This window comes from Talpa europaea (assembly GCF_964194135.1).
Source record: "Talpa europaea genome assembly, chromosome: 11".
Taxonomy (NCBI): Eukaryota; Metazoa; Chordata; class Mammalia; order Eulipotyphla; family Talpidae; genus Talpa; species Talpa europaea.
In genome coordinates, this window is record NC_140078.1 from 19,648,756 (window position 1) to 19,676,743 (window position 27,988).

The following is a 27,988-nucleotide window of genomic DNA, read 5'->3' on the forward strand; positions in this document are numbered from 1 at the left end:
AAAATAGGCCATCCTTCACAGGTACACTAGTCATCTTTCAGATTCTTTTCATAGGTTGGTTTGATTTTTTTTTTTTTAAGATTTATTTATTTATTTATACAAGCACTGGGTACAGTCAGAAGCACAGGAGGGTAAGAGAATTCACCAGAGCCAGAGTGGGGAACAGAACAGGCAGACTGACGAAATAAACTGCTGAGGGGAGCAGTGGGCGTGGCAGGAGAGGTCTGCATGCCATGTGGGACCCTCGCCGGGGGCCAGGGATGGAACCGGCGCTGCAGAGGCTGCGGGCAGCTTCGCAGCCCAGTGCTCAACCGCTGTGCCACCAGGAGAGGCCCAGTTGGTTTGATTTTTGGAAAAACTTCAGATAACTAGTCTCACAACTTAGCTCTTTTTCATGTTGTTACTAGTATGTCTGTTTTTGGGAGTTTTTTTGATCAATTTCTTTTTTTAAAAAAAGATTTATTAATTTTATACAACAACTGGGGTACAGGCCAGATGCGCGGGAAGGTGAGAGGATTCACCAGAGACAGAGTGGGGAACAGAACAGGCAGACTGACTGAAATACACTGCTGAGGGGAGCAGTGGGTGCGACAGGAGAGGTCTGCCGTGCCATGTGGGACCCTCGCAGGCCAGCCTGGATGGAACCAGCGCTGCAGAGGCTGTGGAGAGCTTCAGAGTGCTGCGCTCAACCGCCTGCACCACCAGGGGAGGCCCAGGAGTCTATCTTAAAATAATTTTTTGTATGCTCTTTGCCTTCAGGGTCAGTAAGTTAAGGGCTCTTTATATTCAATTTTCAATAATATAAAAATGTGACCCACTGCCTATTTTTTTAAAATAAAGTTTTATTGGAACACAGCCAAGCTCATTCATTTGTGTATTGTGTACAGTGTGTTACAACAGCAGAGTTGAATAGTTAGACAGAGACCATATGGCCCACAATGCCAAAAATATTTAGTATCTTGCCTTTGCCAAAAAAAAAAAATAGTTGTTAATGCCTTAGCTATAGGAATGTGTTAGATAAATTAATTTTCCAATGTATTTATAACATTAGAATGGAAAAAAATATGTTTTTTTTCAATTTCTGTTGATATAATGTGTGTGGTGAAGCATTCATTTTATGCTAGTGAACTCTGTCTTCAAGTTTCTTTGTAAAATATTTTCTACAGGTTTTTTACTTGACTCCATTTTTGTTGAATGATAAATTGTAAACAGTTATTCCTAGGTGTCTCTATGAAGCTTACATGTTACTGGAAAGTTGAATGTGTTGTCAGGTTTGAGGCAGAGTTGCAAGGATGGGAAATTTTCATCTTTAAACAGGTGCTATGCCCCTAATCATTTTAGCCAACTTTAAACCAATAAATGCAACAATAAACTTAATGTTCTTTCCTCTGTCTTTAGCAAATTATAATTGTCAATTTTGGAAATGGTTGCATTCAGAACATTTACCTACCTATCCTTGGTAGTGGTTAAAGAAAAACTGTGGTCAGGGAAATTTTTCTCCTGAATTTTCCTTTGGTTCTAATTCCAACTTTAGGGTATTATTCAAGCTATCTCCTTCATATGTTTTTCCTTATGTGCTGCCTGGAAAGCCCACATAATCTTCCAGGTGTGCTACTTAGTGCAATGTAATGACCTCCCTGGCCTTCATACATGATCACATCTCTACTTTTGTGTTTTCTTAGTGCACATTTGAATATAACTGTTTCCCATTACTAAGGACCCTGTCTTTATCTCTGCCTAAGGCCTGGCAAATGGAGAACAGTCAATAACATGGGATCTGGAGAGCCTCAAAATTCAGCTGCTAGTAATTGGAAACAAGTCAATTATTCATCAGTAGGCGATTGTTTAAATAATATGGTATATCCACACAATGGAATATCATGCAACTGTTCAAAAAAAAAAAAAGTTTGTGAAAGTAAGGATTTCAGGTCATACTGTGAAATTATAAACCAAAACAGAAGAGTAACAAAACCATTTGTATGTGGTATATATAGATAATTATCTATTGCTGCATGACCAGCCATGCTCAAACTTGGTGACCTGAAACAATAAAGTTCTATTCTTCCTTCCTTTCTTTCCCCTCCCTTCCTTTCTCCCTCCAGCCATCCTAGTTAGACAGTTTTTCCCACGCATTCATATATACACTTGGCTAACTACAAATCAGAATCACTGGATTAGGTTCTAAACAAAAGTAAAGGTTATTTTTATTTTCTTGGACTGAATACTTTGTCCAAACAATAGTGCTTTGTCCTAGTGAGAGTGTTTATGGACTCAACTAGTACTTGAGAGAAAGGAATTTCTTCTCCTTGAACTTTCTTTAAGTTCTCTGGAATTGAAAAGAGCTTAAGATTTGGTTGTTTCTTTCAAAGGATCCAGTTGGAATATAAAGCATGAACATCAGTTTCACAAAGATTCAGAAATGAAGTCATCCTAACATGATGCCATAAAGGTATGTCACAGACACTAAGCAGAATGTTAGGTGACTACTTTGAAACATACCCCTTATCCATTGTCTGAGCAGCTGCTTGAACTTACCAAGTTTATAAGCGATTTGGTTAGATCTCTCATACATGAAGTATATTCAGCCACTCAGCCTTCAACAAAATTACTACCTTACATTGAACTTGGTGCTTTTGCAAGTTGTTAATTCTTGGATCATTCTATGCAATCTCTCTGAATTTAGGTGAATTGTAAACTTCATAATAGACCCATTTTCTTTCTAAATTTTGGGGGGTTTTTTTGTTTTTGTTTTTTAAGATTTATTTATTTATTTATTTATACAAGCACTGGGTACAGCCAGAAGCGCGGGAGGGTGAGAGAATTCACCAGAGCCAGAGCGGGAACAGAACAGGCAGACTGACGAAGAAATACACTGCTGAGGAGAGCAGCGGGTGCGGCAGAAGAGGTCTGTCACGCCATGTGGGACCCTCGCTGGCAGCCAGGGATCGAACCGGCACTGCAGAGGCTGCGGGCAGCTTCGCAGCCCAGTGCTCAACCGCTGCGCCACCAGGGGAGGCCCAATAGACCCATTTTCATGGGAAAGCATTGCTAATATTAGTTTGGATGTGGTCACATGGCTTAGTTAAGTGGTAAATCTTGAACTTAACACCAGATTTCCTGTTCTCTGATCTTTATTACTGTTTATCAAGCATCTTCTTTATACCTAGTACTAGTCCAGGCATTATCTCTAATCCTAAGATCTTTCCTGCCAAGTAGATCTTATCTCTCATTTTACATCTGTTGAAAACATGATCCAGAGAAGTGCAGTGATTTGATAAAATTCATGTAGGTTACAGAAAGATTACTCACATCAAATGTCTCAGTTTCATACCCATGCTTTCTCTACTGGAAAATGGCATTGCTTGAGACATGTTGTGGGTTTGTGAATAGTGAAGTGAACAAGAGTAGATTTAATCTGTAAATGGACTCTGATGACTGGTTTTGCCCAGTATCTCAGCTTTCAGTTGGTATATAGTTCAGTGTTCTGCACTTGGGCTGTTCTGTGTTTTTTTATTCTGCCAAGTGATGAATGTTAAAACACATTTCACTGCTAAGCCCTCCTCAGGCCTTTGGCGCCCTTGCTGTAAAGGCAGGTGGTTTGAAGAAAGGCTCCCTCTAGGTTGTTGCACACTATACACAACACATAACTGTGTGAGACAACTGTCAGTTCCTTCCTTCCCGTCTCCCCCCACCCTCCAGAAAGCTGGGTCCCAGATGGAAGAACTGGAAACATGTCAACTGTTCACTGAAGGGCACCGAGAAAATACTGTCAGGAAGGAAAAGGCAAAATGCACCAGCTCATTAGTCCACTAATCAGACAGGACAACCATCACCATCCATTTCACAAAGAAAATGTCCTGGACAGAGAGATGGGAAGGGCTGGCAGATGATATCCCAACAGATTAAATGTGACTTTCAGTGACTGCACATTTTTATCAGGGGATTTGTAACTTAAGGGCATTGCTTCCTTGATTGACTTTCTGTATTCATAATATCTCTTCCCAAAATGTCACTGCCAGCTGAAATATAAAATTAATATTAGGGTTATTTTTGTCATTAGGAGGTGCCCCATTAATTTACAAAGATGTACCGAGTTGCCAATGCCATGAATGCTCGTGTATGTATTGTGTTTATAGATGATCTTACTGAAAGAAAACGTTGATTTGAACCTTTGGTATCAATTTCTTGTACTTTAACTCAGTGGTTATTGGAGATATGGTACTAAAAAAGTAAAGTTCATACTGATAATAGGATCATAGCTCAATTTAATGGTGATTGTGTTAGTCCTGATCCTTTTATTAACCAATTAGGCAGGAAGTTCCTTTTAATGTGGAAAAGTAACTTCTTAGATATTGTTTCTCAAAATCAAGTTTTGTTCAAATCAGCTCAGACTTAATTTTAATGTCATGACATTTTTATCTCTCTGATTTCTCGTTCTAGAATTCATTGCTATCCAGACTTGTAAAATAACTGCTTGTATGCATTGTCTCTGGGGTTAAAGTAGCCTGTGCTTACTTTAGAATTATCTGTAATCATCTTTTTGGACACTGTGCATCATAAATGACATGACTGATGTCAGTGATGTTGACTCCATTTCTTTTTTCCCACTTGGAGTAGATGAACATAAAAAAAATATATACAGTACTTTATCATTCCTAGTAATTCGTGTACAGCTGATTATGATTCCATTTCCATGCCATGCAGTTGATGCGTACTAGTCTAGATAGGCCCACATTAGCTCCTCCCATCCCTTAATGTGATTCAGTTATAAGGCGAAGTCAAGAATTAATGCAGTTGGGATAAACTGAATTTATAACCAGGTTTCTTCCTTTCTCAGCCCCTATCCTTATTGTTAACTTTAAGATCATGTCATACCTTAATTTGTTTTAGCTTTCTGGGATTGTCATAAAAAAACAAACTGGGTATCAGCAAAATGAGTGATTGAGTGAATGAATGAATTATAGGATTGATTCCTTCTTAGGACCTCAGAGGAAGAATCTTTTCCATACCCTTCTCCTAGCTTCTGTTTTTCCTTTGGTTGCTGATAATCAATCCTTGGTATTCCTTGGCTTATAGATGGCCTCACTTCAACCCTGCCTCCATATTCACCTGGTGTTCTGTTTGTGTACTATGGTTGTCTGTTTATGTTCTTCCCTCTGTATTTGTGTCATGGGTCTCTCCTCTTGTAAGGACACTCTTCATAGTGGATTTAAAGCTAACCAGATAAAAATGATTTCCTCAAGATTCTTTATTTAATTAAATCTTCAAAGACCCTTTTCCAAGTAAGGAAACCTAATTTAAGGTTTAAGAGATAGGCATCTGTGTGAGGAACACCGTTCAACCCATTATACTAAGAATCTTCTTAATTTCTTAATTCTCTAGTGAAATGTGTCGGCATTTCAAATTATTGTCACTGTTTTTATTGTGTCATAGAAAACTCTCATCTCCATTCCTTTTATTCTTTACAGTCGGTCCTGAGAAAAGGGTGCCAGCAATGCCTGGATCGCCTGTGGAAGTGAAGATACAGTCAAGATCCTCACCTCCCACCATGCCACCCCTTCCACCAATAAATCCTGGAGGACCAAGGCCAGTGTCATTTACTCCCACAGCATGTAAGACCTCTTCATTATTTGGGTTTGTGGTTCAAATTGATATTTGGATCTAAGTGACTGACTGCCATTAAGCCTTCCCTCAGCAGTGTATTTCAGTAGATCCACCTGTTCTGCTCCCCACTCTGTCTCTGGAGAATCAATTCACCCCTCTGTATCTCTGGCCTACACCCCAGTTCTTGTATGCATAAGTAAAAAATAAATCTTTTTTTAAAAAATTAAATAAATAAAATTGAGTAACAAGCAACTGCAGTAGCTGGAACCAGAATGAATGAAAAGAAGTTGGATATCCCAACAGATTAAAAGCCTTAAAAAAAAAAAAAGCTTTCAAAAGAGGGCAGCTCTCCAATGGCAGTTGACCTTTTATGAACACAAAGAAATGGCAGACCATTTGCAGCTACTGTGTATTGCTGAGGTTGGTGTTGAATTTTCCTTTCCAGTAGCTTTAGTAATTGTTTTTTTTATTTTTTATTTTTTAAAGATTTATTTATTTATTTATACAAGCACTGGGTACAGTGGGAAGCGCGGGAGGGTGAGAGAATTAACCAGAGCCAGAGCTGGGAGCAGAGCAGGCAGAAGGACCAAAGTACACTGCTGAGGGGAGCAGCGGATGGCAGGAGAGGTCTGCGCGCCATGCAGGACCCTCCTCCAGTGGCCAGGGAGCAGCCAGGGATCAAACCAGCGCTGCAGAGGCTGCGGGCAACTTCGCAACCCAGCGCTCAACCGCTGCACCACCGGGGAGGCCCTAGTAATTGTTTTTAATGAAAGATACCAAAGAGAATTTACCTCTACTGTCTTTCTCACCCCACAAAGTCTTTTATGTAGTCAATCATTTGGCCCAATTTTCTTGAATACTTACACTTCGTTAGCTAATGGAAGAAGAAACCTGTGTGTATGTATACACACACACGTACACACATACAAATATAGTATAGAAGATTATAAATTTTAGCTAATTAAAGTATACACATATGTATAAGGTAGTTTTCATCAAGAAATGCATAATACAAATAAACACCTGGGGGGTGGGTATGCACAGTTACAGAAAGAAGTGAATATAATTTGATAAGTAAAATAATGGAAACATCTATATAGGCAGCACAGAGAAGAGTTACTATATCTATTAAGGTTTGCCTTAACATGGAACAATACAGTCTATCAGAATGCTTCTTAATACAAGTGATAACTGAGCTATAGAGGATGAAGAGTTGGGCAAATCAAATTTGAATAAGGGTCAGTCAATAAGAAAGAACAGTGGTCGTTGACCCAACTGTGACTGACTTGGAGGAAGAAGGAAGTAAAGTGGAAGGTTTTTCATGATTAAGGAATTGATATTAAGCAAAATGTAAATAAATGTCAGTTTCCTATGTTAAGTAATGATTAAATGACTGGACTCTTCAGATTTGTCTTAAATCTTGACTTAAATTGTTCATTATGGTTTTAGATATAGATTTTCAAAACTGGGTTTGATTAAGTGAAAATCTGTTGACACTTAGGCACTGGATAATTTTATTTCAGTCTCAGTGGAGGAGAGATTTACTTAATGCCACTAAGAATTTAGCTCTAAGCTTGTGTTCCAAATTAAAACTACCAGGAAAATGACTGGGAATGTAGGAAAACTAATTAATCTCATGTATTATAATATGAACAGAAATATAGAATGAAAATGTCCTGTGTGGTATCTAGAACAAATTTTTTTGAATAATCAAGTATTTGGCAGTATTACTCTCACACTGCCTAGGCAGAGAGAAATTGACTGATGCTCATGAATATGCTGAGTGGTCAGGCGGGTATATACTTTATTATAGGACTAGGTCATTAAACGTATAGCCTAGAAAAACATTTCTTACATTAACAGAACTGTTTTCTGGTTGTCTTGATCACGTGCTACTTCTAAATGACTTCTTTGGGACCCTAAGATTGGGAAGGAGGTGTGACATTAAAGATGGACATGAATGGAAATATATATTCTGCCAGACCATCTGCCTATTGAATTAAATGCCCCGTCTCTGTGCTTTGGTAGTACTTTATACTTGTCTGAGTTTTTGATCATTGTTTATTAATTTTACTTTGTACTCTTAGCATGTCTGTCTTATTCTGTTATTTTTTTTATCTCACAGTCTGTCTCACTATATGAATATCATTGAGGGTAGAAACAATGTCTTATTTTCTCTTTTAACATGTGCTTTACAAAATGAATAAATGGAGGATAATGCAAAGAAGAAGAACTAGCAAAGATTCTTGTCTGTTGTTTGGCTTTCTTCTAGTAAGCAATGGCATCAACCATTCTCCTCCTACTCTGAATGGCGCCCCATCGCCACCACAGAGATTCAGCAATGGTCCTGCCTCTTCCACATCATCTGCACTAACAAATCAACAATTGCCAGCCACTTGTGGTGCTCGGCAGCTTAGCAAGTTGAAACGCTTCCTCACCACTCTGCAACAGTTTGGCAATGACATCTCACCTGAGATTGGGGAGAAAGTTCGGACTCTTGTTCTCGCACTAGTGGTAAGTACAACATCACTGTTGACAACTACTTGTGTGGCTCGGAACTGAAACCAAGGGATAAGTAGATATTTCTGCTCATACCCAAATGTGCAAATTCTACAAACTATAGTGGTTTTATATGACTTGTATAAAACTGTTGAATTGCAGATTTTTGTCATAGGTAATCATGTTTAGCAAAGAAACAAAATCTGTAATGGTTACCTTATTGTTTCTTATGGTGTTGATTTAATTCCAATGAGCAGCTTTTAATTTTTCTTATAACTGGATTTCACTGGGCCCACTAAGGTTCATCCATAACACAGGATTTGGTTTGCTTAATATATTCAGTACCTGGTGCCTTGTTTCCAAACCAGAGAGAAAAGAGTAGTCAGTTTAATTTTGAAAATAATAACATAAAATTATTAGTTTTGTGGTTTAAATAAATAGTATTAAAGGGATTATATTCTTCAGCTCCTTGTGCAAATACAATTTTCTTAGAATTTTCAACATGCCCATCATTTTTCTTTCTTTATGGAGTGTGATGAGCCTATGGCATAAGGGAGTGATTTTCTCACATTGACAACTGGGTGTGGTTTGACTCTTAGTGTTTAAGTCAAGTTCTGTATGTTCCCAATGTTTATAAATAAAATTCTTTAAGATTCACCTCCAGTAAAAGCACCCCATGATTATTCTCTTTATGTGATTTGGAAAAAAAAAAAAAAAATGACTGGAAGTACCAAATCTTAATATTGCAGTTCTCAAAGTGTAATCAAAGACCCCTGGGATTCCCTACAACACTTTCAGGAGGTACAAAATATCAAAACTATTTTCATAATACTAAAGTATTACTTACTATTTTCCTCTCAAGAATGTATAGTAGCATTTTCTAGAGGCTACGTGATCAGATCAACAGAGGCTAGCTCTGTTGTAGCAACAGATTAAATGAAAAAGCAGATAACTAAGAATCTATTTGTCTTTTTTTTTTTAAAGATTTATTTATTTATTTATTTATACAAGCATTGGGTACAGTCAGAAGCACGGGAGGGTGAGAGAATTCACCAGAGCCAGAGCGGGGAGCAGAGCAGGCAGAAGGACCAAAGTACACGGCTGAGGGGAGCAGCGGGCAGCAGGAGAGGTCTGCGCACCATGTGGGACCCTCCTCCGGTGGCCAGGAGCAGCCGGGGATCGAACCATTGCTGCAGAGGCTGCGGGCAGCTTCACAACCCAGCGCTCAACTGCTGCGCCACCGGGGAGGCCTTTTTGTCTTTTAAGCTAACTATTAAAGAAATTTGCAAAACTAACATAATACCACTCTTCTTCTCATACTTTAAGAAATGTTTTCACTAAAAAAAATTAACATGTCATTGGGTATTTTGAAATGGGTTAATAATGAATTTTTTTTAATTCTAAGTTTTAATTTCTGATATGGTGACTATAAAAATTTATATAATATTTAATATTATAGTATATATTGATGTATAAATATTAATATATAGTTATCTTAATATATAAATAGTTGGTATAGGTAATATCATTTATATACAATATTTAATATATGATATAGTATAATATGAATATATAATATTTATATAATAACATGAATAGATATAATCCATGTAAATTAAAAGGATCCTGAGACTAAAAAGTTTAGGAACTGCCACCTACAAAAATTTTAGTATAGTATGGAAGAAACAACTTTTATATAAGATAAAATACAATCAATGACTTTTTCATTATTTGAGATTTAATTCCTATTGTTTGTGTAGTTTCAGATTGTTCAGTTTTGTTGTTATATAGTATTTTGTTGTAGGAATACCATAATTACACTTTCTGTTCTTGACGGACATTTGAATTGTTGACATTCTGAGGAAGTGTGATAGGTCCCCTACACCACTTTATTATGCTAAAATTTGCTAGAAGAATTCACAGAACTTAGCATATAATTGTGCTCACAGCTAAGATTCATAACAGAGAAATAATAAAGATACACAACTGGATGTTAAAGAGAGAAACATAGCTAGAATCTGGAGAAATCCATGTGCAAACTTATGCTCTTTTCCTCATCTGAATGATCATATAGAATATACTCTTCCCCCAGCAATGAAAATGCAGCTACATGTGCCATGTTTCTACCCAAAGACTCCTGTTAGAGACTCAATGTCCAATGTCTGTCTGGTACAAATAGGGACTGTGCCTAACACCTACTTAAATTCACATTCCCATAAGTACAATATAGTGTACAGCATCAACTATATTGTTTGCAAAAATAATTTAGGCACTGTGAGCTACCCTTACCATTGAGAGAAGTGTTTTTGATTCTGTTGGGGGGAGAAAGCATTTTTGGTCACATTTTTAGATTGTTGCGGATAAATATTACTAATAAACTTTAGACTAATAAAATTGACCCTGAAATGTCAAATGAGTTTCAAAGCAAAGCAGATAGCAGAATGTTACACCAGTTCTAGCAGCAAATTTACGTTGAGCCTGTGCTTAAAGATAATTTGAAGAGTAAAAGAAAAAAATGACAGAAGCAGAAGCTCATTTGCAAAATTTAAAAAAAGGTGAATCCTTTCCTGCTTGTGAAAGTTTATGTAGTTATATCCAATCATCTCTCTAAGTGACTGTGCTTCCTGAGAATATGTATTTGGAAAATCCAATAAAATTTCACATCCAGAAATAATAGCTGTTGTAATTGTCTTTCTGGACATTTACAGTACTATATAAATGTGTGTGTGTTATTTTCATGAATGGATTAGTGGAAAACATACCCTTTTTCCTCGTTTTTCCCTTAACAGTGTATTATAGACACCTTTCCTCACTAATAGATGCAATAAATCTGCCCCCTATAAGTATTCTCATGCATGACTGTGTTGTAATTTTTAATGCAGTTTCCTGTTTGTGAACCTATATATTTTCTATTTTTTTTTTACTGTTAAATGCAACATTGTGCTGATGAATAATTAAATAAATTACCATACAGTACATATTATGTCTTTGAAAAATTGACGGTTTTGTCAAAATCAATTCCAAGAAGTGATCATTTTTCTTTCAGGGGAACAAAAATTCAGATTAATGCCCAGTTATTGTGGTTTTTTTTTTTTTACTTGTTATTTAATATTCTGTTTTAAGGAATTGAAATAAAAGTATCTTGTAAATTTTGAGGAAAATATTTGTATTTGTACATTCTCCTAAGGAGAATGACTGAGAATCCCATTTTAAAGCCAGATTTGAAAAACTATAGGGAAAATGCTAATTGATAACTTTCCTAAGACTACTAAAATCTTAGGAGTTTGCCTATTTGAAGGTGCTCTGATATGCAGAGACCTTGTGAAGGTAGAAGGCCGCTGATGGTTTTTTTAACCTTTGTTTTGGAAGATTTGGAGAATTGATACTAGGATGTAGGAAGAACCTATGAAGAAATGAATTTCTGAATAAATGAAATTACTGGGTTATTGAGTCTATAAGTTGACTTCTTACACTGATGGGGATCTGTTCAACTGGAAACACTGTCAACTAGGTTTCTTGTACCTGAGGTAACTTGCGATGAACCCATCAATACAAGGGACCTCAGTACAAGTGCTGAGGAAGTGAGGAAGACATTGCCCTTCTCTGCACCCCTGTCTCCTGAGCATACAGGAAAATTGAGTTTTAGAGTAAAAGGAAAAATCAAGGAGGCCTTATCTGTTTCATAAAGGAAAGACAATCCGGTTAAACTTTAAGAGGAGTTCAAATACAGTAATGTTCTTAGAATTGTCCTTTTCCTTTTGGCTTAAAAGGAATCAGACCGGGCCTCCCCGCTGGCGCAGCGGTTGAGCGCTGGGTTGCGAAGCTGCCCGCGGCCTCTGCGGCGCCGGTTCGATCCCCGGCTGCTCCCCGGCCATCGGAGGAGGGTCCCACATGGTGCGCAGACCTCTCCTGCCGCCCGCTGCTCCCCTCAGCAGTGTACTTCGTCCTTCTGCCTGCTCTGCTCCCCGCTCTGGCTCTGGTGAATTCTCTCACCCTCCCACGCTTCTGACTGTACCCAGTGCTTGTATAAATAAATAAATAAATAAATAAATAAATAAAAATAATCTTAAAAAAATATATAAAAAAAAACATTAAAAAAAAAATAAAAGGAATCAGACCTACCATTTATATTAGGAGGACATTGTCAAGCTTTAGAAATTGAACTACTTTTTTTTTCTTTTCAGAATTCAACAGTAACAATTGAAGAATTCCATTGTAAGCTCCAGGAAGCTACAAATTTTCCTCTTCGTCCTTTTGTGATTCCATTCCTCAAGGTAATTTTTATGAGTAACTACTAAATGTACTTTATCTTCAACATTTCCTCAAGATCTGCTACCTCTCCCTATTCTGTGATCTCAGGACAGTGCCCCATATTTTCTTATCTTTTATTATGGGTTGGTAGAACAATGTGAATGCAGTCTGCAGATAATCTTGAGATGAGATTTGTAAAAACCTTGAGTTGTCACTTGTGTTGCAGACATTGCTAGTAACTCACAGAAAAAGCAAATAGAGGAGGGGAGCAGGAGGTGAGTGGGTAAGAAGGAAAGGGGGTGGTATGGAGGCAGGCTCTTGTCAGGAAATCTCTAAATCTTTTGGGTGCCACCAGAGTGTGAAGAGTATATGTTAAATCTGAGGAGAACCTCTGAAGTCTAGAAATACCCTAAGAACAGGAGAACCTGTGAGAAGGCAATGTTTGTGTCAGTGTTAGTTAGCTTCTATTTATTCTTCTGAAATTAGTGTTCCCTGGAAAATAACTTTTAGGGGCACTGTTCAATATTGTTGTACTTACCTGATAAGACAGTGTTAGATTTATGTGGTATATGTCCTCTTTAGAAAGCTTTATTTTGTTTTTTTGTTGTTTTTTTTTTTAAAGATTTATTTATTTAGTCATGCAAGAACTGGGGTATAGGCCAGAGGTGTGGACGGTGAGAGGATTCACCAGAGACAGAGTGGGGAACAGAACAGGCAGGCAGACCGAAAGCACAGCTGAGGGGAGCAGGGAGGGAGTCAGGAGAGGTCTGCTGCACCGTGTGGGTTGCTCCCTGGCCGGGGATTGAACTCATGCTGCAGTGGTTGCAGATCACTTCATAGGTTGCGTCTTAACCCCTTGCGCCACCAGGGAGGCCCTAGAAAGCTTTATTTTGAAATAATTGTATGCTTACAGAAAAGTTGCAAAGCATACAATAAAATTTCTGTGTCTTTTCCTCAGATTTTTATATATTCATTTCATCCCGTCTACATCATTAGACTCTTTTTGCCTCAGAAATACTTGAGAGCAAGATGCAGGCATGATATATCTGAATACTTTATCTAATACGTTATCTAGTCGAGAAATGAACATTTGTACAACATGAATAATAAATCTTATTCATGTCCCACTAGTGTCCTTTACAGCAAAAGAAAAAGTGGTGGTATTTGTTTTGTTCTGTTTTGTTTTTTTGGTCCTGAACTAATTCATGGTAATTTCTTACATTTCATGTAATGTCTTTTTAGTACATTTTAATCAGCAACAGCTTCTCAGCCTTTTATGGTCTTGACGTTTTTGAAGAGTACAGGACAGTTATTTTACAGACAACCTCAATTTGTGTTTTCTGGTAGTTCCAATGATCAGAAACAGTTTGTGCATTTTAGGCAGGAATATCAAGCAAGTGGTATCATTACATGATATCAGGACATAGAGATGCTAATTTGTCTGCTAATTGGTGACATTTTCTTTGATCACTTGGAAAAAGTGGTGTCCAGAATGCTCTCCCACTATAAAGTTACTGTTTTTTTCTATTAAATTCAGAAACAAGTATATGACTCATACAGATAAAAAGTAAACATTCTGTTTAACTCATGCTTAAGTGGAGATTCAGTGTAAGGTTTTATAGCAGTTCAGGGAGAATCTAAAAAACAAGCAAATTTATGTTTAAGATTATTGATATGGGGCCTCCCCTGGTGGCACAGGTGGTTGAGCGCAGCGCTGTGAAGCTGTCCGCATCCTCTGCAGTGCCAGTTAGATCCCGGCCAGATGGCGAGGGTCCCACATGGTGCGGCAGACCTCTCCGTCTCGCCCACTGCTCCCCTCAGCAGTGTATTTCATCAGTCTGCCTGTTCTGTTCCCCATTCTGTCTCTAGTGAACCCTCTCACCCTCCCACGCATCTGGCCTGTACCCCAGCTCTTGTATAAATAAATAAATCTTTTAAAAAAAAATATTGATATGAATGTGTAAACAGAAGTAAAATTGACAGTCTACATTGGACAGGGGAAATCAAATTGAACCCCAACTGAACGTAATTTTATGCATGTCCGTAGACCATTATTTTGCATTTCTATCAGACATATGTAACTTACAGAATTGTAAAATAACTCAAAGACCATGAAAGCTTAGTGTCAGGTACCAGTGTGCTCTAGATCAAGCAGTTTGCAAAACTGACCCAAGCCAGCCTACCACATGTTTTTGTAGCATCTTGGAGAATACTAAAATCAATGCCTTTAAAAGAATGTTTTTAAAAAAAAACAAAACATTTTTACACTCTGTGAACATTTGCAGTCAGTTTGACAATGGGGAACACTTTGAGCCGTACGTAGTTAAGCTAAATGTTACCTTCAACTTCTCCTTCATAATGCCATTCTTTTTATTAGTAGTGGACAGATATTGCATGTGTGAATGAATGAATGAATGAATGAGAAAACTGTACTGAATCATTTTTATCAATACTTTTGTCAATACAGTATTTGTGGAAATTAGTTTTCTCTTTTGTATGCATACTCAAATAATATCTTCAGTTTTACCTCTTGACTCACACAGCCTAAAATAGTTGACCAAATAAATATGCCCCTTTAACTTCATTTCCTAAGAAAATGTAATAGCAGCAAAAAGGTGGGTCATTTTACTGATGTGCTAATACAAGATTTTTGGGGTAGCTTTTACAATTAGACATACAGGAAAACACCTGGGTCTCAAGCGCATGGCCTGTTGGTGGCTCTTCTGATCGCATTGAAGCCTTGGCCACTCAGACCAGTCTGGGCACCTTTTTCAACCCTGAAACAGCTATTCTGCGTCTATCTTGGTCTCTCTTCTGTATATCAAAACTATGAGACAGTTATTTCCCCTGAGATTCTGGAAGTCAAAAAAGATTATGAAATTTGTGTTAAGAGGAAATAATTTGCATTTTAAAAAATTCCTCAAAGAGTATATAGCACAAATGTAAAGATATGACTTGGTGTTTTTTTCCAACTAAGCTTTTATAGTTGCGACAAGATGGAGGCTATAAACAGACTTAAAAAGTGTTTTATACCATCAAATTCCCTATTCTAACACTGTTATTTTGGAAAACAGCATGAGGTGGGTTGTTATGGCAGCTTTTTGGCTAGCATTTGGGTTTTGTCAATTTATTTCTGCTTTAAAACAGTCACTAATTATGGTGCCTGCTAAGTTAACCCTTGGTGAAAGGATGACTACTTGCATGTACTAAAACTCTCACTTGCTCATCTGTTTCCCTTGGCATAAAGGCTTCTATTATGACCTCAGCCTGATTTCCTTTTAAATTAGGGGAGAAAAATAGATTCTTATTAGAGGAATACAGGAAAAGTAACTCCTGATGGAGTTAGAGTTAAATTTAAAGTTGTATTAGGTTTTATATGATGTGTCCTCATTAAAGGTTTTTTATTTGAGGAGAAGGGAAAATAATCAGTACAAAATTATTTCGCCTTTTGCAAAATAAGGAAACATCCCATCTGGGACACAGTGTAGCACCTGAGTTTGGGCATTGTTCATATAAGCCTCACAGCCTAATAAGTGTCTTATTGCCTTCTCTCCCATCAACCCCAATATTTCTTTCAAAATCCCATTTTCCAGCCAAGCCATAATAATCACCATTTCCAGAATGTCATGGCAGCTGTCACAGAGAACATGAGGGATGGTTGAACAGTATGCTGTTAGATATGGGTTGGGATTCAGAAGAAACCAAATCTTATAATGATGAAGAGTGACTTCAGTATCAACTCTCTAACTGATCTAAGTCTTCAAAAATGTTTTAAGTTTTTAATTTACTATGTTCAACAAACCTTTACAGAGTTTTGTTTCTGTACTAGGCCACAAAAGTAAACAAAGCACAGTCCCTTTCCTCTCACAAGTAAATCAATAATTCAAATTCAGTGTAAGAGATGCAACTTTATTCATCGAGAGGTATATGAGGATCAGGCTGACAAGGAGAGAAGGATTGTTGTCTGTGTTATAAGTTTTGTGAAAGCCATTTTAGTGCTGAACCCTATCATGTAAGCCCAACAATAAGGAAACTGCTTTCAGTCCCTGCCTCTTTTTTTCAAGGCCAACCTGCCCCTGCTGCAGCGAGAACTGCTGCACTGTGCTCGTGCCGCCAAGCAGACCCCATCCCAGTACCTGGCACAGCATGAGCACCTTCTGCTCAACACAAGTATTGCTTCACCTGCTGACTCTTCTGAGCTTCTCATGGAAGTGCATGGAAATGGCAAGAGGCCCAGTCCAGAGAGGTAAGTAGAAAGAACTTTGTTGCCTTGGCTTTTCTGGAACCACCCGGAGTGCAGCTTACCTTGTGAAAGAAAAGATTTTTATTTCTGTGGTTATAGATAGGTATGGTCTCAGAATTTGCTTTGGTGCAACATCAGGCAACAGAGTAAATCTCAAACCTATAGGAGAAGCTCCCAAACATGACCATTTTCAACATTGTGGACACCTGATGATAAACTGCTCCAGAGGGTCCCTTGCTCCAGAACCATAAGAAGTACAATATGCATGAGCTATTTTTTATGGTTTGGGAAATCTTATAAAAAAATGTATAACAATTAATTATTGATAATTATTGATGAAACACCTTTACCAAGAAGTTTGAAATTGTATTAATTCATTCTGGAAATTTCAGTATGAGTGACTACCACCATATTCTATGGTTTGTCAAAGGATCAATATTTTAACAGTGGAAAATCTGTCACAATTGAAGCTAATGAGTGAAAACCTTGCCAGCTCACATATGCATTAATTATGTGAGTCTTTTTTTCTCTGTGCAGAGAATTGTTTCAAATAACTGTAAATTGTTATTTACTATTTACATAGTAAATTTGACTTAAAGGCATTCCTAAACATAGTTGCACCTATAACCCTCCATATTCCTATCACATTAGAAAGCTAAGGCTAACTCCTTAGCCTCTTCTTTGCTTCATAAGGCATATATATTCCTGTCTGCTTATGGATGATTTGACCTCTCTTTTTATGCTAGAATAAGTCAGCAATTTTCATTACCCAACTGACACCCAGACTCAGTATTTGCCTCATTCATATCTTTTCTTAGTGTTCCTGTTTGTAAAAGTGCGTAGCACAAAGTAGGCATTCAGAAAATGTTTGCTTGAACACTTGTTGAAAGATTCAAATATGTTCTGGTTTTTCTGCAGGAGGGAAGAGAGTGGTTTTGAAAGAGATGCAATTCCTCCTGAGCCCCCAGCCAAGAGAGTATGTACCATCAGCCCTGCTCCCCGGCACAGTCCTGCCCTCACTGTACCACTCATGAATCCTGGGGGCCAATTCCATCCTACTCCTCCACCTCTTCAACACTACACCTTAGAAGATATTGCAACTTCCCACCTGTATCGTGAACCCAGCAAGATGCTAGAACATCGAGAAGTTCGTGATAGACACCACAATCTTAGTAAGTGACCAAAGCAACATGGTAATGGCTTAAATTCAGATTGAGTCCTTGGGTTCCTTTCTTACTCCAAGATAAAGTAAAATAATATTGCTTTTTACCATTGATAAGATAAAACAATATAACACATAAAAATTAGAGTTTTTGTTGATCTCAGCTGACCTCACTTCATAGTTTGTTGCTATAGTATAACTAGGATTAAACAAATTTTAGGAAATATTTTAGAGTAAATGGTTACCATGTATTCTCAAATGTTTAGGAAAAAATAGAATGATAAAGCAAATGGGGTAAAATATTAACATTTAGGAAATCTAGGTGAAGGGTATATGAGAATTCTTTGTATATCCTTGTAACTTTTCGTAATTCTGGATTTATTTCAGAATAAAATATCTTTTTAATAATGAAGATGTGAAATATGTGGTCTTTACTGTGAAAGTGCGTGGATGTGTATCTAAACTTAAATTTTTGTTACACATCCTCAGTAGCTTTGTGATACTATGCAAGTTGCTTAGACTCTCTGAGCTACAGATTACTTCTAAAATGGAGATGCCACCACCATCGTCACATTTAGAATGCCTGGTACATTCATCCTAAATAACCATTAAATTTAGGAAGAAACCAAAAAGTCCCCTAACACATCTCACCCAATATCGGCTTTTGGACAGAGCTATTTGTTATGGGCTCATACAAGTTGACTTAGAAGGTCCCTTGGAGTTCAACTGCAGAGCATGTGTCAGACTCGAAACCCAGAAAGCTACTAGGTTCCAGGTTTTTCCCAAACCACATTCCCACTTATGAAATAACTTGTGGAGTAAAAGATAGTAACACATTTACTTGCCCATGTCCCTCTGACTTAGATCTTTCAGATCTTTCAGCAGTTTGGACCATAATAATGCCCTGGCTTCATATGGTGGTAGCTGAATGGTGAAGGCCACGACAGCAGTGGTTCTCACTTGGTTCTATTTACTGAGTCTTAGATTGTGATGTACACTACTGAGATTGTGCTATACTCACATTGTCTCATTTCATCCTCACAGCAGACCCATACAGTTGTTATCCCCTTTTTGCATATAAAAGATGAAGGAACTATGGCCAAAAATCACATAGTAGCAGAGTGGCAGAGACAAGATTCAGACCTAGCTGTCTGAATGCATCGCCAGTATGGCGCCTCCCTTAGAAGCTATTCTACATGATACAGTTCCTATTCCCTCTGTGTTTCTTTTTATCTGTTAATAACTAAACTTGCCAGTGGTTTCTTCTATATTCATATACAGTTTTTTTTGGTCCGCTTATCTGAATTTCTGAGAGAAAAGTGTGCTTAAAAACTATGTTGGTAATTTTGTCAGGTTTTCCTACAATTTTAGAAAAAACTTTTTTTCATCTTGAGGTGTACTTGGAAGACCTTTGGTCCTAACTTGATGATTTAGGTTTAACTATTTGTCTTGCAGGCTGGTTATGTTTTCCTTATTTATTTCCAGTCCTCTTTTAAAAAACCTATACCCTAATATAGTTTTCAATTCTTACCAAGCCGTTCATTCATTCCTCCACCCCCTCTTACTAAACACAATAACCCCCTTTAGTCTCCAAAATGAAATTTATAGCTGCTGTAACCTATCTTAAATAGTCATAAGTTTAGGAGCAGTATTCTAAGCTATAATATATAAGAAACTATTTTATAATAAGGTGTGTAGTGTTCAGGCATGGTTACACTAGAAGATATAACAAAATAGGCAGTTGCTAGTACAGATATGGAATCATTATGAATGAAACACCAATTCAGGAAATAACAGGTTTTATATTAATGATTCAAATGCCATGAACAGTGTTTTCATGTATGACATGATTTTTCAAAGTGATAGATAACCTAATTCTGTATGCCCTTGATTTACAGTTGTTATGTTCCTGCAAATTTCATTATATATGCAAAAAAAAAAATGTTTTGGTAATAAGTTGTTTCCAAATGCTCATACCATTGTTCACTCTTCTTTTGGTGGCTAGGCATTCTCATTTTGCCACATCCTTGCCAACACTTAGTGTTACTGACTTTTTTTCCCCCAATATATAGCTGTGAACTGCTTTCTTAGTGAAGATTTTATTTGTACTGCCTGACTACTTATAATTTTTAATATCATATGTTTATGAATCACCTGTATTTTTGTCTGACTTACCTATTTATTTCTTTTGCCTGTTTCTTTTGAACTATTTATGTTTTATAATTTATTTGTAAGAATTTTTTTAAATACATACTGAATTGTGATCCTTTGTTGGTTTTTTGCCATTTTGTGAGTCCTACATGCCATTGTGAATCTTTGCCTTAGTAGTGTGCTCATAATTGGTATGAATGTCAGTGTGTGCACTTGGTAGAATTCTGTTCTACTGTAGTCCACTGTATTCTTTCAATTAATTTCTCATTTCCAATAGGCCTAAATGGAGGTTATCAAGATGAGTTGGTAGACCACCGTTTGACAGAAAGGGAATGGGCTGATGAATGGAAACATCTTGATCATGTAAGAATTTTATGTATAATTTCTCAACTATTTATAACTTTTAATTCTTAATATTTCCAGTAGTATTGAAGTATATATATTTGAAATAAACATTCCTAGAGCCATAACACCTTTACAGTAAAAGCTGATTTACCTGCTACTCCTCCAGTCAGAGAACTAAAGAGTCTCTCCCAAATCTTTGTGGTAGGGTGATCACTTCAGGTCACAGCCAAGCAGAATCTTAGAGTGTAATGGTTAAAAATGTAGGCCTGTGAGTTCAGGTACCACTTTCTCTACCTTGCTTCACCTTTTAGCCTTTTGTGAATACACCAGAGGAGTGATAAATATATTATCCAAGACACAATATATAGAGAATTATGTTAAATAAATGGAACTTCTCCAAATACAAATGAAAATTAGTATACTAGTACAGAGTGGAAGCCCAAGCTCTTTCCCATCAGAAGAATTTTCCTTATCACTAAAAAGGGAAGAGAAGATGTAGTATCTCTGTGAGGTAGTTTTTCCTTCGTGAGAGATCTTATCACTGGACAATATTTCTTTGGTTATATTCTTATGCAAATCTCCAGCTTCATTGGATGATTTTGTATATTTAGGTAGAGATAGCACGTGATTTCATCATAGTATTTACTTTTTTTTTTAATATTTATTTATTTATTTATACATACAAGCACTGGGTACAGTCAGAAGCGTGGGAGGGTGAGAGAATTCACCAGAGCCAGAGCGGGGAGCAGAGCAGGGGAGCAGAGCAGGCAGAAGGACCGAAGTACATTGCTGAGGGGAGCAGAGGGCGGCAGGAGGGGTCTGCGCGCCATGTGGGACCCTCTTCCGGTGGCCGGAGAGCGGCCGGGGATCCAACTGGTGCTGCAGAAGCTGCGGGCAGCTTCGCCAACCCAGCGCTTAACTGCTGCACCACCGGGGAGGCCCTCATCATAGTATTTAAAGGACCATATTAAAATGAGACTGATTGCTTCAGCCTCAATCTATAAAAAGTATTATTTTTTTAAATAGAAAAAACAAATAAATTATATATGTGTGTATATTTGAAAAGAAATAGTAAGAAGGGCTTTCAGATGTAAACTTGATATTACTAACCCTATAAAATACTTGAGCATTCTTCATATTTTGTTCACCTGTTCTTGATGTTCGGATTTGGTTGCTTTGAATGTCCTTGTCTCGTCTCTGCCTGGCTTACCCTCTGGCTCAGGCCCTGAACTGCATTATGGAAATGGTAGAGAAGACAAGGCGCTCCATGGCAGTTCTGCGGCGCTGTCAGGAATCTGATCGTGAAGAACTTAACTACTGGAAAAGGCGCTATAATGAAAACACAGACATGAGGAAGACGGGGAGTGAGCTGGTCTCCAGGCAGCACAGCCCTGGGAATGCAGATTCTCTCAGCAACGGTAAGGGGCGCATCCCATCTAAAATGGCAAGAAAGGCTTTTTACATTTTACTTTAAAGGAAGATGGTGTTCTGTTATGAAGTCGAGTGATCAAGGTGATCATGTAGAATACGTGAGAAAATATGCCAAGTACTTAGTACCGAACATGTTTAAGAAATACTAATTCTTCCTGATGGGAAAATGGGAATGTTTATGATTTTATTGTTTTTAACTCTCTCTAGGTGTATCTTAGGTGATGATCAAAGAGTATCTAGTTGTTAATTCAGTCTGACTGAATGTACGAGATACATGTGTATCACATTTATTCCTTACAATAGCCCTGAAAATGTTCACCTCCCCTTCCTTACTCCTTTCTCCTCTACCATCCAGGAAAATACCATTTATCAACCACCAGGCACAAGCCACTAAGGGCTCCTACAAAATGTTTACCCTTCTGTCCCATCTTACCTTTTCCCAGCCTTTAAGCAGTAAAGATAAGAGAAACTGTTCTCTCATTCCAGGTGCATCCAGGATGCTATAGCTTTTTCCCTAAAATATGTTCCATCACATCACCTGTTAACCAAAGGTTCCCTATCCCATGGTGCCCTGTGAATGAGAGGACATCTGTGATCAAACTCCCTTCCCATCTACTTTAAGTTCCCTTTTTTCTCCAGAGAAAACAAATCTCATCTTATGACAGACCTAGCATGTTCCATAGAAGATAGCTGTTAGTCTCAAAATGACTACCAAAAATATTGAAGCCAGGACACTGGTAACTAAAAGATCTCATTCCTCTACCCTGCCCAGAGAGGTGACTCTTTTTTTTTTTTTTTTAAAAGATTGATTGATTGATTTATACAAGAACCAGGGTATAGACTAGATGCATGGGAGGGTGAAAGGATTCACCAGAGACAGAGCGAAGAACAGAACAGGCGGACTGACGAAATACACTGCTGAGGGGTGCGGTGGGTGAGACAGGAGAGGTCTGCCGCGCCATGTGGGATCCTCACCTGCCGGCCAGAATCAAACCAGCGCTGCAGAGGCTACAGACAGCTTCACAGTGCTGCGCCTGTGCCTGTGCCACCAGGGGAAGCCCCAGAGGTGACCCTTAAGCTAACTATAGATTAGCACCATTGTGTGGGATATCTGGCATGCCGTGATCAAAGAATACTTATAGTTGTAGTATGTTTCCTTTCATGAAAACTTCAAAGCTAATCCTCAGGTATCCCTTATGATCTAAAGCCTCAGAAATATTTCCTATAACAAATTGTGGGAATCTACCCCACATTCAAGTCACATCCAAATCACAAACCTTCCATCACCGCATCTGTATGTGTGCAGGTGGTATGTCACAGAGTGCAGAGTGAACTGTAGTCAGAAGTTGCCCCTTCTCTAGCCATGACTGAGGTCTTGCTGGTGTTGTTCAAGCACTGCTTTGTATTAATTAACCTCTGCTCATCATTTTTCGCTCTGTGCTTAGGGGTTTAGCCTAAGGTGACTGTATGTTCCATTTGTATAGGACAACCTAGTTGATGCCTGTTATCCTGTCATAATTATTGTTGGCACCTTCTTCACTCTCAAAAATGAGGATAGTTGGGATTATAAATTATATTGTTGTTCTATGTTTCACTCCATTCTTCATGAATGGCTCTTCATAAATCTCAGCATTTCCTTACCTCAGACTTCTCAGAGCACTGTGAGCCTATCTAATTTAAATGTCTTTTAGTATCTTTATTAATGCACATTATATAGTCATTTTTTAATTTTTCTTAAAGTACATGTTTGTCATAGTACAGAAGGAAAGCATAATTCCTATCCTAAACAAGCATGCTATTCAAAATGTGGACCAACACCACTCCAAAAACTATTTGTTCTTTATCTGTGATGATATGAGAATCTTGCTCCTGAAGAGTTCACTAAACTAAGCTTAAAGTTTAAAAATGTTTTGCATTCTGGCATAATTTCTGTATCTCTTCATGCAAATAAATAACAATTTGCAGACCAATACTCTGACTAGCACCGCCTTATTCTGGGCAGTACTCTTGTGCATAGCACACAAATATTTACCCTGACTTTTTTTTTTTTTTTTTTAGATTTATTTATTTATTTATTTATTTATTTATACAAGCAGTGGGTACAGTCAGAAGCGCGGGAGGGTGAGAGAATTCACCAGAGCCAGAGCGGAGAGCAGACCAGGCAGAGTGATGAAATACGCTGCTGAGGGGAGCAGCGGGCGGCAGGAGAGGTCTGCGCGCCATGCGGGACCCTCCTCCTGTGGCCGGGGAGCAGCCAGGGATCGAACCGGAGCTGCAGAGGCTGTGGGCAGCCTCGCAACCCAGCGCTCAACCGCTGCGCCACCAAGGAGCCCCTACCCTGACTTTTAAATAAATGTTTTAAAATGTTTGGCCTTATACAGAAATCCCTTGTGGATTGTTATTTAAGTATTTGAGTGTATTGATGATTGGAGGAAAATCGGCTGGAGACTAAATGGCAGCATAAAATAATGAAATTATTCCCCATCTAAAATAATGAAATTATTCCCCATTTAAAATAATGACATACAGGTTCCCTCTATCTAGAAATGTATGATTCACAATGTTTTCAAGAACATTTTTTGTTCAGACAGTAAGGGATATATTGTGTTGTTTTATTTAAGAATGCATAAATAGGGCCTCCCCTGGTGGCTCAGGTGGTTGAGCGCTGCGCTGTGAAGCTGTCTGCAGCCTCTGCAGTGCCAGTTGGATCCCTGCCGGCCGGGAAGGGTCCCCCATGGGGCAGCAGACCTCTCCTGTTGCACCCGCTGCTCCCCTCAGCAGTGTATTTCTTCAGTCTGCCTGTTCTGTTCCCCACTCTGTCTCTGGTGAAACCTTTCACCCTCCTGCTCATCTGGTCTATACCCCGGTTCTTGTATAAATAAATAAATCTTAAAAAAAAAAAAAGAATGCATAAATAAGTGTAAAAAATATAAGGAAAAATAAAAACATTATCCTCAGAGAATTCAGGAGAATAGTTTCCTCTGAGAGTGTAGCATGGAAGATATAAATAATGTTGAGTGCAGACTGAGCTCCATTTTTATCAGCTATTCTCGGGACAAGATGCAAATCATTTAAATATTAATGTAGCTTGCTACTACTTATTCTTAGGAATTTGGAGTTGCTGAAAATGATCTTTTTCTTGGTCTGGAGGTTTATGGGTGTTCACTTTATATAATTTCATATTAAATTATACATTAATGTTCTTATGACCTTGTTCATCATGTGATATTTTGCAAGTAAAGTTTAAAATGAAAAGGAAAGAACTGATGCAGCTATCAGTTTCTCCTGGAGATAGAACTCGGGGCCCCAGAGTCTGAATATATGTTTGCAAGTTTGGGAAAGCTACTAATTAAGCCCACAATGATAAGCTCCATTCATAGTCATGGAGCTTTCACAAAGTTTTTTTGAGACCTGCAATGCAGTCAAGAGTGGCCAAATTCTAGAAGTCAGCCTCTAATATTAAAGGTAGAGACCAAAAAAACAGAAGTGGGAGTTAACAGCAACTTTTCAGGGGTATAAAAACTACCAACGCGGGCCTCCGTGGTGACACACGAAGTCAAATCTCAGTACTGTGAAGCTATCCACAGCCACTGCAGTGGGAGTTCAATCCCTGGCCAGGGAGGTCACATGGCACACTAGGCCAGGGAGGTCACATGGCACACCTGACCTCTCTTGTCTCGCCCGATGCTCCCCTCAGCAGTGTATTTCAGTCAGTCCGCCTGTTCTCCCCACTCTGTCTCTGGTGAATCCTCTCACCCCCTGCACCTCTGGCCTGTACCCCAGATCTTGTATGCATAAATAAATAAATAATTTTTTTAAAAAAGGGGGGGAAGAAAAATTCCAAAGTGTTTCAGAGAAAGAAGAGTATTACCCGGATACGCCTAGCTCTAGTTGATGCTCAATAAATACTCAGAAATGAATAAATAAATTATAAATTAAAATACCTTTCTTTCCTTTAAAAAAAATACCCAGAGGACCTCCCCGGTGGCGCAACAGTTGAGCACTGGGTTGGGAGCTGCCCGCAGCCTCTGCAGCGCTGGTTCAATCCCCGGCCACCAGGTGAGGGTCCCACATGGCGCGCAGACCTCTCCTGCCGCCCGCTGCCCCCCTCAGCAGTGTACTTCGTCAGTCTGCCTGTTCTGCTCTCTGCTCTGGCTCTGGTGAATTCTCCCACCCTTTGGCACTTCTGACTGTATCCAGTGCTTGTATAAATAAATAAAATAAATCTTTAAAAAAAAAAAAATACTCACAGCTGAAAGCTGAAAGTCCAGGTTGAATCAGTCTGTCAAGTAAACCTTAGACCTTCCATGGCACTCATCCTTAAATGCCTCTTCATTCTACTTCTCTCCAGAACTAGGGCATTCCCCTGCATTATGACAATACCATTTCCCCCATTTCTGACCTATTTGCTTGCATTATCTTTTCTGATCTTTGATTATAAGAGCATCTGAGTCTATTTCTTAGTGAACCAACTAAAAATCCCAATTTCTGTCTCTTTCTGAGTTACATATATAGAATAATTACTCTGACTTCTGGAAATAGCACAAAAATAGCCCTATTTCTAGGTATGCCTTAAGTAACTTGAGAGGTTCCTTTAGGGTGAAGTGCATGTCACTTTTTTTTTTTTTTTTAAGATTTATTTATACAAGCACTGGGTACAGTCAGAAGTGCGGGAGGGTTAGAGAATTCACCAGAGCCAGAGCAGGGAACAGAACAGGCAGAGTGACGAAGTACACTGCTGAGGGGAGCAGCGGGTGGCAGGAGAGGACTGCACGCCATGTGGGACCCTCACAGGGCGGCTGGGAATCAAACCAGCGCTGTAGAGATTGCAGGCAGCTTCGCAGCCCAGCGCTCAACCGCTGCGCCACCAGGGGAGGCCCGCATCTCACCTTCTTAATATGTCAAAGAAATAAATGCTGAGGACTGGGCAGGTACAAAAGATATGACCAAGAGTATATTGATGACTGAAGTGAAGTGGCTTTTCCTTGGTTGGCTAAGGCTTCTCCTTGCCACACATAAATAAACAAGTGTTTCTGCTGTCGTTTAACACCACTGACAGTGCAGTTGTACAATCATTGGCTTTCTTAATGGTTTTCCTTATTTAAAACTCAGTTGAAATTGATTTTCTTCTCCTTAGCTTGTGTTACTGTTGCTCTTCTGTTTCTGGATTTCTCCCTATATTTATTTTATGAATCTTATACTTGAGTTTTTAAGTATTTGACAAATGGCCACATCAATCAAGAACCTTACCTCTGTTGAAGAGAATCCTTTATTTTCTTTTCATTGACCATGGTGATAGTACTTCCTAGAGATCTAAGATGCAACAAAAATATTAAAATTCTGTGGTTTCCCTTTCAGAGTGGTGAAAATGTTCTGAAACTAAGCAGTGAGCATGGTTGCACAACATTATGACTAAATGGCAAATTCTACATATACATGATTCTATGTGTACATGATTTAAAAATTTAAAAAAAAAAAAACCTTCATTAGCCCCTTACAGCTCAGGGGGTGGAGGGATACAGAAGTAGGTTCTTTGTGCTCATTGTTCTTAGAATGGGAGAGGTTCCCTCCCTATCCAAGACCAGTTTACAGCCAATTCCCAGGCATTTTCATGAGGACTAACCATTTTATGCTATTCTGGGGAATGTTTCATGCCAGGCTGGCCTCTTCTGCCACACTGACTGGTCACCTGATTGCTCTTTGCACCAGCGGTTGGCTAGTGTTAAGAGCATAAAATCTGCTTTTCTGATTAACCTCAACAAAGCATCAGGATGTGAGGATATCTGCTGGCACTGGCTAATTTGGAAAAAAAGAAGAAAAGAAAAATCTCCAATTACCTAGTTTTCATACTTGTTAAAGCAATGAAACCATTATAAAATTTATCTTGTAATTGCAATGGACACATGATTCCCCCTCCCCCACTTTGTTTCCTCCAACCCTCTGGGGTGCCTCTTTGGAATACATTTGAAAGGCAATGTTCCAGATCAGAGTATTTTCTTGCCCTTTTTTCTTTTAATTGCAAGCATTTTGAGAAACTTTAGAGGAAACGTCCTCAAATTACATGTAAGAATTCAGAGTTGCCAAGAACAAAAACCATATCTATCTCTAACATATCAACAGTGTAGTTGCCAGTGACTTGCACATTATGCGAACCGTTAAACTGGGTATAGATAGGCACATAAATATGTATCTATAGTTATGTTTATATAATCTTGCTACTTTCTGAAATATTGTTAATATTTGAGGGGTGTGTTTTAAAACTAAAAATTAAGTGTACTACTTTATAATCTGGTTTAATCCCT

The 27,988-nt window shown here is 38.4% G+C and overlaps 1 protein-coding gene across 2 annotated transcripts in view; it reads left to right on the top strand.

Annotated features, from left to right (window-relative positions):
• Positions 1–27,988, top strand: part of CBFA2T2 (CBFA2/RUNX1 partner transcriptional co-repressor 2) — a gene marked incomplete at both ends in the record, with an annotated part of 99,432 nt that overhangs the window by 67,730 nt on the left and 3,714 nt on the right. For both annotated transcript variants that reach the window (XM_084247550.1, XM_084247551.1), the window contains 7 exons: positions 5,469–5,612; positions 7,877–8,118; positions 12,288–12,377; positions 16,419–16,600; positions 17,516–17,769; positions 20,188–20,273; positions 21,478–21,673. In XM_084247550.1, coding sequence (XP_084103676.1) covers positions 5,469–5,612; positions 7,877–8,118; positions 12,288–12,377; positions 16,419–16,600; positions 17,516–17,769; positions 20,188–20,273; positions 21,478–21,673 — 1,194 coding nt within the window. The remainder of the gene's footprint in view (positions 1–5,468; positions 5,613–7,876; positions 8,119–12,287; positions 12,378–16,418; positions 16,601–17,515; positions 17,770–20,187; positions 20,274–21,477; positions 21,674–27,988) is intronic.